The following is a 13577-nucleotide window of genomic DNA, read 5'->3' as shown; positions in this document are numbered from 1 at the left end:
AGAGAGGCTTCGGGTCTGTCTTTGAACAGGAAAAAGAGGAAGAAGGTGGATAATGAACCACTTTCTGCCTCTCCTGAGATCAGCACAAGAGGAGCAGGGTTTGAACTGTAGTGAGGATAACTGAGGTTAGACAGCAAAAGCCTTTTATGTGTGCAAACAATCTGGAGGCTCCAGGATTCCTTGTTCCTGCAGCTTGAAGTGTTTGTCTTCCTTCCTAAGTTTTTCTCTAAAAAGAAGAATAAATAGTCCTGTTTCCTGAGCAGTTTTTAGCTTTAAGGCTGTTTGTCTTCAAAGTCAGTCTGAGCATGGTAGGTCCGGGCTGGGTTTGTGCTCAGCTGGGTGCTCTCACACCTCTATCTCTGTTCATGCAGAGTTACTGGTAAGATTAAAGACTGGAGCTCTCACAGCTTCCTGCTCTTGTTGTTGTCATAATACCCACTAATTTCCAGTGCAGCAACTAAAGGAGAGAGGGAAGAGGGATGATGTGAAGGGATGGAGAAGGTCTTGAGTTACATAGGTGAGGTCATCCTTGACTCTGGTTCACCCTTGGTCTTTCTCTCATGTCTTGTTGCTTGCCAGTGTTTTCACTATGAGCTGTGTAAAAGGATTCATCCACATTGGGACAACCCAGCGTGGTTGTGTTTGTTACTGGCTTTTTACTACTTAATGCAAACAAAGCCTTGGGGACTGCACTAAGCGTGCTTCTGCTCCCTCTCCTTCTGAATCCCATCAGGAATGGCAACTGGATATATGAAGTGTCAATGCAACCCTGGAAATTGGGTATATTTGTTTTGCTTTATAACCTTGGCCAGCATCCCATCTGCCTGCCACTGCTGCCCACAGTGTGCAGGCTTCTGTATGGCAGTGGCTTTCATCTAATGGATGTGCCAGGAATGAAAGGAAACACTGTCCATTGCTGCAGCCTGCGGCATTACATAGATTTGTCTTTACTCACCCAGCAGTGATTTTCAGTCTGTTTTCAGTCAATGTGCTGCACTTTGTCAATTCTGCTTTTGTTTTTGCTTCCCCGTGTATGTGTATTTATATGTCTATATATGTGTCTACAAAATATGTATTACACATCTATACATGTTTATATGTGTGTGTGATGTCTGCCTGTTTCCAGCCTGTAATGCTGAGGCAGTTGAACCTGCTAAAAGCCAGGTCTGCCCAGTTCCCTTAGCTCAGCTCAGCACTGGTGCCTGGCTCTGTGGAAGGCCACAGGACACTGGGTTTTGTGGCTGCTCTTTTCATGCAGACTACTTGGAAACGTTTAACCTTTCATTTCAGAGGTGTTCTTTTTAATATTCAGCTTGATCCTCAGCATCAGGGAAGGGATTAGAGCCTGGTTTGTCTTTCCCTCTGAACTCATCAGTGACTTCAGTCTGCATATTAGTTCTTTTAATGGCTTCTTTATTAGTTCATTATTGCATAACCTCCAGGCATGGCAGGACTTGAAATGTTAATTTTCCAGCCAAAGTTCAGCTGAGGGACTTCACCTGGTCCCCATGAGGTCAGCGTGTGAATAGAGAGGGCTGGCTTGTTTTGTACCACAGCATCCCTTATAAAGCAGAAAGAGGTAAAGTTCTCTCCCCAGATGTCAAAGGAGTAATAGGAAAGTATGGAAAACCATGGACTTCTCAAGGAGAAAAGGTCATGTATGTGTGCATGCTTTGGTGTGGTGCTACTTTTTCTCTTCCTCACCCCCCCTTCCCTCTCCTTGCTTCAAGCTAGTATTTGGCTGCCCAGTGAACTATAACAAGATTTAATAGCTCCAGTGTAGCTATATTGCATTTGGACCGATTCCATTCTTCTGTTGTAATAAACGTCTGCTTTACAATGAGCTCTTAAATTCTATAAGTGACGTCAAATTGTGTCTAATAATGGAAAAAGCTCAAGTACTGTAAATGCAGCCTGCTCGCTCTGCGTCTGCCTGTGCCGAGCAGTGTTTCACCCTCAGCCCCTTGCAGTGCTGTCTGCCTCCCAGAGAGCCCTTCAGTTTGCACCCAGGAAAGCTGATTTCCATGCGGGTTGCGTTGTCCCTATCCCCTTCCTTTATCCCTGAGCGTGTGGCAGGCTGTAGGTATGCACAGGGATTCCCAGCTCAGCTGCACGCTGCAGCTACTCCAGCACGGGCAGGACTCTGTGGCTTTGCAATGAGGGCAGATTCACTGTCAGATGCCATCTAAGCTCAGTCCTGCAACTTGGATGTCTGAAAGCATCTGCATGAAAGCTTCCATTTGAGGAAGGCTTGCACATGAGATGTATGGTTAAGCTGTATGGTTACGATGAGCATCACTTACTGACACAGGAGCCTTTGAGTAGTGAGTGTGTGAACTGTGAGCTTTTAAGGAGTTTTGATGAGTTTATAAATCTGTTCCACTGCCATTCACAAAGTATGACCCTGAAAACTGCTGGGTTTAAAAGCTCATTCTGTCTCTTCAGCTTGTTGCACACACACATGTATGAGAGAGGCAGTTTTGAGTGTGGTGTCAAGTGTTATGGCAAATAATGGTAGCCACAAAGTTCCTGAATAAGGATGTTGGGTTTTTTTAACCTTTCAACATGAACACTGCTTGAAACAGTCCCACTGCCTGCACAGGATCACTTTGGTGGGGTTGCGAGAGAGAAGGGAATGGTAACATACAAGCATTCAATATTTATCTGATTGGAAAATACACATAAGTTAGGTTTTCCCTTTGACCTTTATGTAGTGACAGTCGTTCATGTGATCCGAGGAGACTTGTGCTCCAGCTGATGCTGTGCTAAGTGTCATGCGTTCACAGAACAAGAAGTTCCTCTCTGTTCCGTGGTGCTTCCCCATGTAGGCAGCAGCAGGATGCGGGCAGGACAGTTCTGAGGCTGCACTGGTCCATGTGATGGATCTCAGGCTACGTGTGCTGCAGCCTTTGCCAAGGGTCAGGTAGGCACTGCTGGTGAGCAGGGGCTGAGGAGGCTTCCACAGTGATGTTCTGCAGGTGCTGATGGAAAGCTTCTCATGAGAGCTGGTGGCACTGTGGACAATGGGATCTGAGTGACAGAGGAAGGGAATGGTCTTTGCAGCAGTGATGCTCTAGGGAGCTGAAGCTGAGCAAGGCTTCTGGGCCAGCAGAAATGCCGCATTAATCAAGGTGTGAGTGTCGAGGCTGCCTTTAGAACTGCTGACTTAGGACCTAGGGATCTGCTTCACGTTTATGATGCTGCTTCCAATGGCATAAATAAATCCAAGGGCGCTTTGTGTGCAGTGTTTCCAGTTGTGGGGGGGCCCGTATCCACCTTCAGGGAGCTCTGCAGGGGACAGGGAAGGCAGCTGGGCTGCTAAGCCTGGTGTTGCTTCCCAAAGCCCAAGTGTTTGATACACTTGGGACCAATGCTCGTGTCTCTTTGATAGCACTTTCTTCAAGGAGGCAACTTCTTGGGGGATAAAGGAGATGTAAAGGACCCAAGGAAAGTGTTTAGGGAGGTAGGTGAGGTCTCCAGGTAATGCCTTTGCTCATCCTTTCACCATTGCATGTTTGACTTGGTTTTCTTGCAGTTGTTTTGGGTAATTATCTTGTATTTCTCACTTATGTGCAAATCCTGCAAAGAAGGTTGTTCAAAAGCTGAGTCAAAGGTATTGATCTGCAGCTCATGAGTTTGATCTGTCCTAGAGGAGATTTTCCTCAACTTCAAAAGGCAGCGGAGCCTTGAAGAGTCAGTGGTTGATACAAACCTGAGGCTGGTCCTGCCTCTGCTGCTGCCTGCTCTGCCCCACCTCCATGATGGGTTTTTTGCCTTCCTAGGGTGAGTCTTTTAACTTTCTAATAGTGTAAAATGAACCTCCTGTGAGGTTAGAAAAAGCTCATTATAACTGCTCTCTATTTCTAGGGCTTTTCTTCCCTCTTGAAAATGGGAAATAGCAGCTGTGACACAGGTTGGGCTGCTGCTGCCGTGGTACAGCTCATTTCAGAGCCTTAAAAAGCCTGTGCTCAGCAGCCTGGACACAGGAACCATGAGCTGGTCAGAAATGAGGTGTTGAAGTGACAGCTAGGAGAGCTATAACAGCACAGCATGGAACAGGGTGGGAACAGCCCTTCTGTAGCCTGAACCCCCCAGTGTGAGTGGTTCTCCTGCACTGGACCCAAGTGATGTGTCAAGGAGCCAGGACTGTTGCTGTAATACTCTTCTGGGCCAGCCTGTGAAGCCTGGCCAGGGTTTGAGCTCCAGGGCTCCAGCAGCACAGGTTAAACACCCTTCATTCTTAACCCTTAGTCGTTAATCACAAGCTGTCAGTTGTCATCAGTACCTCCTTTGGTACCAGCGAGGCTGGTCCTGATGCTCCCAAAGTGAGAACCCAACCAACCACCAAGTTCATGGAGAGACTTTGCTGGGTCTCTTGATCTGTTCAGTGTCTGCAGCTCCTGATGACTCCCCCACTCTAAGGAAAAGGCACTTTCTTAAAGTTGTTGCGAGGGAAACTGTTGAAACCAGAGGTGAGTGCAGCACACTGTGTGTTTGCCTTCAGCCAGCCTGCAGCAGCAGCTTGGAGGTGGACCTGACTCATCGCAGCAGGGTATTGACTCTGGAGCGTAATGATGATGCTTTGAGAACCTGATTTTGAGATAATTGAGGTATAAAACCCTGCGCCAGGCTCTCCCAGTTACTACAGCCCTGAGCAGGGATTCAATAACGGCCTCTACAAGTGTGCCACTTGGCTGTAGCAGCAACAGCAGCGAGTGGAAATGTCCTGCATCACCATTGTTTTCCTCTTGCTGGGAGAAGCTGCCTGCACGCTGGGCTTTGCAAACAGCCCTGGGCTGCCACTGGGTCTGGTTGTGTGGCCATAGGGGGTTGGCAGACCCATTGGGCACCAAGCTGAGCTTCCAGCCTCCTGTTGAAATGGATGCTGCTAATCCCAGCACGTCGAGTATCCCTGTTAAACACCTCTGGCTGCCTGTAGCGATGGGCTGGATGTGGGTAAGTGCCAGGGCCACAGCTGGTGTTTTGACACCCATATTCCAAAGCTGTGTTGTGGCTCCATTGCTTAGGAAAGGCTTTCTCTTTGTGGCAGCCATCATGTCTTCAGGCAGACTTCAGTGTGGTGTTTGAACAATACAGCAAACAGCCTCAGTGAGCTTTGAGCCTCCATCAAGTCCCAGGACTGTGGAAGGAGGCCACTGTCCTCAGTGAGTTGTCTGAAGGGGTGATTTTGTCACCTCTGCCTCCCTTGGCATGGAGTCCCCTAGGATCTGAATGTGGTGAAACCCTGTGTTCATCCTTTGTGGTTTGCCAGCTGGGTTCCACTGTTCTTGGAAGGGTTGGGGCAGGTAATTTCAGCTCAATGGCAGCCCAAGCTGCAAGTTTATAGTGATTATTATGGGATGTTTTTAACCAGTTTAAAAAGTCCCTCCTTCAGGATCAGGGCTGCTGATCCCAGGTGCCTTTTCCTGCTGCCCCCTTTAGTTTAAGGTTGTGATTTGGTTCTTGCTATAGCCCAGTGTGTTTCCAGTGTTGTTTTCTAACCAGCTTTTGGGGCCTGGTTGCTGTAGTGGGCAGCTGCCCTTGGAGTTTTTGGGAGCATCACCTTTCCAATGGGTGCATCACCAGGACCTGCTCCTGCCTGGAGACCTGCAGGCTGAGCCAAAACACTGCTCTTAAACATTGACCACAGGGAAGCAGAAACCTGAAGGGGAACCTCACAGCGAAACCTCAGCTCCTGTAAAAGCCAAGCAGGAAGCTGGACCAGCAGCCACAGCTGTGGCCAGACAAGCTCTGCATGCCAGGCACTTCCAGGCTGCTCTGTGCCTGCTTGGGGCTGAAATGGTTGGGGTTTGAGTCTGTCATAAAAGAAACCCTCTTGTGTCTTGACTGTCTGAATTACTGCCTGCCTGGCACTTCATTAGAAACACGTTTTTTCCCCATCTTGGTCCTGGTTTCCTGCCATTTTGTTGCTTTTAAGATTCTATTTTTTGTTTTATTCATCTCTTGCAATCGATAGGAATATCCTGTTTTTAGCACGCAGCGAAGGCAGATGTGACTGATGTCCTCATGGTGGGAGCAGAATCACTTTCAGAGCTTTTCAATCTAATCTCCAAAGGTCTCTAAAGGATAACAAACTGCTCAAGACATGTGGCTGCATCTCCCACTGCCATTACCTCCAGGGACTGGGATCCTAGCATCATATCAGTGTCTGAGTGCACATCTGGGGCCAGTGCTTGAGATCATCCTCTGGTGGTCACTGTTGTTCTTTGCCATGACACTAATTAAAACCCACCTAACGAGATTATCTCTACCTGTTGTGGAGAATTAGCTTGATGGAGGAAGTCCTGCCTGTGGCTGTGGATGCACATAGGGCAGTTTTGGGAAGTGCAGTCTTCCCACAGTTATGCCAGGGATTATTGCCATGGCAAAATTTCTTTAACCCCCCCACTCACACACAGAGATTGTTCTGACAGCATAAAATGAACCAGAGAATTGCATTTGAGAATAGATTGCTGTAGCACCGGCGCAATTGCTATTCCAGGAGTCAGTCTGGGATGGATTGGCTTTACAGCAGGACTAAGGGAGTGATTGACCCCCTGCAATGGGCACTGGTGAGGCTGCAGCTCAAATCCTGTGTTCAGTTCTGGGCCCTGCATTACAAGACAGTCATTGAGGTGCTGGAGCAGGTCCAGAGAAGGGTTGGTCTGTGATCGTGGGCATGTGTTTTAACCTCTCCAAACCGTATTAAAGGTTGATGAAGTGCTGTGGAAACCCTGAGTAGTGGTGAGTTCTGTTGAGAGCAGTGGCTTCCTGTTTCCCAGACCATGGTTTAATCCACTGGCTGAGTTGGTTGTGTGCTGGTTTTCCTTTCCCCAGGCTGAGGGTGTGGGGCTGTGTTCACTCCAGCAGCTGTATCTGAAGACCTCCAATAAGCAGGCACAGCAGAAAGGTAGATTTTGGCAACAAGAAGGAACCAGGCAAGCACTTTGAGTGCCAGGAGAGCTCATCAGATCCTGCTGAGGCTGATTTGGCGTGCTGGTAGACAGCTTTACTCCTGGTGTCCTCTCCTCCTCGTCTCCTTCCTCCCTACCTTCCTTCCGTAATGATTGCATTGTCTTTATCACCAGCCCATAAGGGAGCTTTAAGAATATTTGCAAAGTTACTGCTTTAACTGTTGGTGTAGTAAATGCTCTATTTCCTGTATTCCTAAGTAATAATTCCATTACATTGCTTTGAGCTGAGGCATGGTGGCATTTTTGATGTTGCAGTTTGATCTTCGGCTATATTCTTATGCAGCGGGGGGGCAAAAATGAGTCTGGCATCAGCATCAGTGGCAGCAGGATTTTGCCTGTGGAATACTTTGGAGGTGAAAGAGAAGGGGTCCTACCAAGACAGTCATCCAGAATAAAGCAGGGAAGAAAAGTACATTTCTGCTGCCTTTATTGTTAGAATTCAAATAACTTTATTCATCATGGTGTTCCTGAGGACCGAGGAAGTCTAATTATTGCCTTTTCTTGCTGCTGAATGAATGTGAGAAGATAAAACCTGATACCTTTGAGTGGATGCAACTCTGGTGCGTTGCTGACATTGGAGAGATACTTCATTGTCTGGCAACAGAAGGTCTGCCTGTTCATTTTGAGCTTTTGTCCCATCTCTTCCATGGAGATGCTATTGCATATGAAAGCGTGATTGGTACAGGGACAGAGGTCAGGAAGGTGGTAGCTCTGATGGTATCCCCTGAAGCAAATAAAAATGATAGTAAAAGATTCTGCTCAATTTGATCCCAAGGGGCTGGGAGCACTCCAGGGATTCTCCTTTCTGCTGTTAAGCTTATAGCTATTACAGAAATTAATGTTTGCCTCTTGTTTGCTCTTGTTTTTGTCCTAATAGGATGTTCTGCAATAAGGATGGAAAATAACTGCTTCTCTCCTTTCCCTCTCTCTCTGTTTCAGGGATCCTCAATGCATTTCCTTGCCATTATTTAAGGAGCCTTTACTAAAACCGTCTGGATTGTGTGTCTGAGCGGACAAAGGATTTTTGGGTTCAAAATGCTCATAAAGGAATATCGTATTCCTCTGCCCATGAGCGTGGACGAGTATCGAATCGCGCAGCTCTACATGATACAGGTCAGTGATGTTTCAGCCCGTGTGGATGAGTGCAGGGGAACACAGGGCTCTGTGTGGAAGCATGAGGCATTGCTGCAGGATTAGATGTGTTATGTTTGGCATTTGCTGTGTGCTTTTAAAGGAGCAGGGGGGGGAAGTGATACAAACTTCCTGCTGTGCCTCCTCTTATCCCTGAATTAGAGCCTCTGTTTGGCCTACCTGAGGAAACAATGGCTTGTGGAAGGATGCATTGAGACCAGCTGTGTGTGGGTACCTACCTGGAAGTCACCAAGCTATAGGGCTTAAGCAGCTGCTGCTTCCCACTTAGACTCTGGTTACTGCTCATCCCAGTTCCAGCTGCAAACTAAAGGCTTGGGAAGAAACAGCCTAGTATGAATTTGAGAGGGTAAACTGAAGGCATCATTTTGAATCTGGGGGGGAGTGTGTGTGGTATTTAGATGTAATATTTCTTCACTTATGTACCACTATGAAATAGATACTAATCAGTTTAGGCATAAAACTGGGATTATTTTAATAGGCTTCTGAATACTGGTGGGAATTGTTGTTCAGTTCCCTGTCTGCAATAAAGCAGTTAATTAAAATGTTGGGGGTTCTGTAACTCAAATCCTCTGTGCCCACATTCTCTGGGTGTTTGAAATCCAACCAGGAGCACTTATAAAAGGAAATGAATCTGAAGTGTTATTTCATTGTCCCACACTTTAAATAAAAGTCAGTTTTGCTCACACACATCTGATACTGAGTTTGCAGACGTGCTTTCTGTGGCAGGATGAAGTGATGTAGAAATATCTGCTTCAGCTTAAAACCTAAAATGAGTAAAGGGGAAAAAACCCAAACTCCCTGAACTAAAGCACAAGCATTTCCCCATTTCATCCCTGACCATCCAACTGTGTTTCTGTAAGGACTCGTGTGCTTGGACTTGACTATTAACACAGTCTATGGGGTGTGTTTTACAGTAATAACAACCAAATTCGTTTTCCTGACATAAATGTCTCATCTTTGCGTGTTTAACATAAACGTTAGCATAAATGAGTAAACGTTTTCCTTAGGTGGCTTCCTCTTTGTGTATTTCCCTGACACTTCAGTTGCTTTGAACAAAGCAGGCTGATGGAAGCAGTGTGTTAGCTACGCAGAAGCTGTCGGCAAGCAGCAGAGCTTACAGGGGAATGATGTGATTGAGAAGGAGGAGCCCTCCTGATTCAATGGAGGATGAGTATTTAAGTGGGCAGTGTGAGTTGTGGAGGACAGGGGCTGAATTTGCTGTTCACTTTCAGAGTTAAAATACTTCTTTTTGTTTCATTTATGCAGAACACTGGATTCTGCTTTGTTCACTTGTCAGTGATTTTAGTGGTAGCTGAATGTCAAAGGATGTGATAAGCCATTAGGGTGTCATTCAAGGGGAAGTTCCCTGGCCCAGGAAGCTGCTTGAATGGAGCCATCCAGCCCTGCTCTAATTGTCTAGTGCACTGATATGCAGCAAAGTAAGGTTTCCCCTTAGATCAGGTGCAACAGCTGGTGTCAAGTCAGGTCTCTGATCTCCTTCAGAGGGTTCTAGGTTAAGCCAGGAGCACTGAATGTAGCCCAAGATCTGGGTGAGCTGGAGAAGTGCATGTCAAGCAATTGACTTGGCTGCATTATGGGTACAAGTAGAGCAAGAGGAAAAGTTCAGCTGTGCTTTATACTGAAAATACTAGTCTCAGAGTTGAAAAGATGAAATAACAAACCCACAAATCCCACTTAGGAGTAGAATGTGGAGTTTCTATTCTCTTTCTTAATGTCTGGTAGCAATCTGCTTCAGCTCTTCCTGAAACTGGTGGAAAGGCTCCTGCTGACTTCAGTGGGAGCTTTCCTTGGGCCATGATTATCAAATGTCTTTTCCTTCAGTTTGATTTAAAAGTGGAGGTTTTGTCTTTGAGGCAGGCACTGGGGTGAGAGCAGTGGGGAGCATGACTTCCATTCTTACCAGAGAATGAGGAAGGGTTTCATGGCTCTGTTTCTCCTGTGAAGCACATAAGGGGGCCACAGAACAAGCGAGTTCTGCATGTTGTTCCCTTAGGGGAACAAGCTGAGAGATCTGTGTAGAGGCATTTCTGAAGTCTTTTGCCTGAAACATGGAACAGAATGATTTCAAGTAGCTCCTGGGGAGAGGCGTGATTCTTAAAAGCAAAAGGTTCATTTCAAAGGCATTGGTTGGGTATGGTGTCATTAGTGCTGGAGACACTCGTCAGCCTGGTTGTGTGAGAAGCAGTTTTCCAACAGTGTAAAAAGGAGATGTCACAATTACTCTCCAAGGGGTTTTGAGAGCCTTAAGCATGTGCTTCAAGTTGGTCATTGATTTAACTTCAAGCTCATGGGTGAAGATCCCCATTAAACTCCAAGCCAGTTGGTATAAAGTTGCTCTTTAAGGAGCAATCCAATAATTTTCCTAGATTTCAGCATCCTCCAAATGAACGTTTTCCAAAAGGACCTTCTCACCTGGGGGATGAAGCCCATGGAATTGCTCTGGGAACCCTTTCTGTGGAAGCAGTGCCTCAAAGCCATGCAGTTAGGGATGCTCAGTCTCAAGCTGCATGCTATGGGCATTGTTCAAAGGTGTTTTTATGGAGGTCTTTACAGTGGAGAGTCCCTTTGTCTCCTTTCAGAAGAGAACAATCCCTCCTTAGAAGTCTTCACAAACATTTCCACCAGATTTGGTGATCACATCCAGGTAGCAAAGGATCCTTCCATTAAACTGGGACAGGCTGTACTCATATTTACTAGGTTTTATTGGCTGGGAGAATTAACATTGTGCACTGTACAATCCAGCCTCTTTGGTTCTCTGCACCACTAGGCAGGACAGACACGCAATAAATCACTGTGTGCGTGCCCATGTTGCTTTGTAATTCCTCTTCAAGTTCTCCAAGCTGGTGTATAAAGCTGTGAAAACGGAGGTGAGTGGCTGCTGCTTTGCATCAACATTATTATTATTATCATCATCATCATCATTAATAATAATATTATTTGAGGGTGAGGGAAGTGGAACAACAAATCTCTTAAGTGCTGCTTTCAGCTGCCTTCTGAAATACTGTCTACAAAGACTTTAAGTAGCACTTAAATTCTTCCATAAGTAAGTTAATCTTACATTAAAGCAAAGGACTTAATGTACCCTTCACTTGCAGCCCAGCAGATCCGAACTGAATTGGTTTTCTCTATTAAGTTTTAGCCTATCAAGATCTGTATTTTCATGGGAAACCTCTCATGCAGTGCTGTCAGTGTCTTCAGGTTGGGAGCTCTTGTTGCATTAAACACACAGCAGTTAGGTCTTAGCTTTTCCATGTTGCATCATTAGCTTTTCCATATTGCTTCATGGAAAAAGAGTTTTGGTCTCTTTTTCTATACAAATTGAAAGATACCAATCTTCATATCTGATCTCAGAGCGAGTGATCTGCCTTCCTGCTGTGACCAGATCTTATTCTGGTGCATAAAATGGGCAAAATACTTCAAAACAGTGAAATAATTGTACTGCTTCTCTAGACAATAGTTTTGGGGTATAACTCTTTCCTAGGGATCAGTACACACATTTCAGATCCTCCAGTGCTTCCAAGGGTGAGAGATCTCTGGATATACTTGACCTTGAGAGTTGCCCATAGGACTGGAAGAGTTGCCCATCGGAGCTGCAGCTTGACCTGGGGAAACTAACATAAGCAGAAAGCAGGTGGAGATGAGCCCTGAAGGGAGTTTCATGAAACACAAACCAGTTATGGAGGGGACGACTGTAAACATCCATAGGGTTGTCTTTCTTCCTGCAGGAACGCTGAGCCCAGGACTCTGTCCTGGATAACTTCTCTGTCTCTGCACATCAATCCCATCAAAGGCACGTGCAGTATTTCTGTCTCTCTGAGGACTATGAAGCCTGTCATGCACAAAGGATTGGACCATTCTGTGTTATACATTAAGCAGATCTTACTAAAGAGTCCTTTAATTCTTCCTCTTCTAAATGAGCTGCACATTTGTGTCTCAATAACTTTCCTGTAACACTTGCTTCCTTTTCTTGTGTGTTCAGGGAACCTACCTTTAGATACATCTCCACTCAGCCCAGAAACAGCCCACACTTTAAAGTCTCTGTCTCACAGAGGCTTGTAATCCAAGATCTGAATGCGCTAGTCAGAGAGATCAGTGTGGTATTAGCCAAAGGTCAGTCCATTTACCATCTTAATAACATTCATTACTGTGGTTCCATGTGCCATAAGAGTCCAAGAAACTGTTGCCTTTCTGACCCTCACATAAGATGAGAGGATTCCTCTTGTTATTAAATGTTATTTTTGTATCAGTGTCCATAGCTTGCTATCTCTGCTGTAAATAACTCCAGTCCTCATTTTCCTTGTGATCTTCCTTCAAAGATGGTGTACTTTATAAGTATTCTTCTGGACCTAGCGATTGCCTTTTGAGGATTAGACTTATTTTAAGGTGCTGTGTCATCCTTATAAGCTAATAACACTCAATATGTTATTCAGCACTTCAGGGGTCTATGACTGAAGAAGGATTGGCCCCTGTTTGAGGCAATCTGTTAGAGAGAACCCATCTGCTCAGCACTGTCTGCTGATCTCGGGCAGGATCCTGGGAATTGAGGACTCTTCTCATCTTTTAACATGAGCCTCTCTTCTACATTCCCTCAGGGCTTTGTGTTTATTGCCTTCCCTGAAAAATCAGAGTGTGTTTCCAGGCGTGATGATGCTGTGATGCTGATGGAATACCCTGAGTCACTTCCCTCTTTGCTGAAGGATGATGGTTTATCCATCATTTCAGTTTCCAGACCCCTGCACTGTCCTGTTTTATCCTTCACTTGCATGTAGCTCTCAGGTACCACCTCTGAGAACAGACATAAACGTGTGCTTGGTGGTGGTAATTCTTGAGGCCATGTCCTGATACCTGGGTGCAAAAGCCGTGTCCCCTAAACTGTTAGCTACACTTGGCAACTGCCAGCAGGCTCAGCAGATGGTGAAGCATTGATTGAGTGGGGGAAAACAAACTAACCCTTCATCTCTGGCCACTGAAGAACTGGATGGCTGATTATTTTTGTTTCGTTTGCAGATGCCTTGGCCATCTGGACAGATAGACATATATGCTTTCATTTGAAAAGCAAGTGACACTGCTGACAGCTCCTGAGACCCTGGAATCACAAGTCTAAAAGCAAAAGCCTGGTTTGAAGTTTCCTGCCAAATTCTAGGCTGCAGTATTGAAAAGCTGTGTCTTCTGTGTTCTCCTTCCTTCCTTTGGTTCTCATAACCTTTTCTGTGTGATCATGAGGGCTTGCATCCTTCTGAAAGAAGAGCGAGACACTTGGCTTTGAGAACAAGGGCGGTACCAGTACGTTCAGTGCAGTCTGATTTGCACAGGTGACAGTGATGGGTTATCATTTTGGGGAAACAGACAAAAATAGCAAGCATCTTTTCTGCATTTACTTCCTTATTTTGAAGTCATTATCCTGGAGCAGTTCTTCAACTGGCTGTTACT

The 13577-nt window shown here is 45.8% G+C and overlaps 1 protein-coding gene across 8 annotated transcripts in view; it reads left to right on the top strand.

Annotated features, from left to right (window-relative positions):
• PITPNM2 (phosphatidylinositol transfer protein membrane associated 2) overlaps positions 1 to 13577 on the top strand; it is a 131261-nt gene that overhangs the window by 57731 nt on the left and 59953 nt on the right. For 7 of the 8 annotated variants that reach the window (XM_034068009.1, XM_034068007.1, XM_034068006.1 and 4 more), the window contains exon 3: positions 7914 to 8087. In XM_034068009.1, the coding sequence (XP_033923900.1) occupies positions 8010 to 8087 (78 nt within the window). In that variant the 5' untranslated portion in view covers positions 7914 to 8009. Of the gene's footprint in view, positions 1 to 7913; positions 8088 to 13577 lie in introns of those variants that run through there. The other variant, XM_031045515.2, reaches the window with a different exon arrangement.

This window comes from Melopsittacus undulatus, chromosome 12 (genome assembly GCF_012275295.1).
Source record: "Melopsittacus undulatus isolate bMelUnd1 chromosome 12, bMelUnd1.mat.Z, whole genome shotgun sequence".
In the NCBI taxonomy this organism is placed as follows: domain Eukaryota; kingdom Metazoa; phylum Chordata; class Aves; order Psittaciformes; family Psittaculidae; genus Melopsittacus; species Melopsittacus undulatus.
Note: the sequence above shows the minus strand (reverse complement) of the source record. Positions and strands in the feature narration are given on the sequence as shown.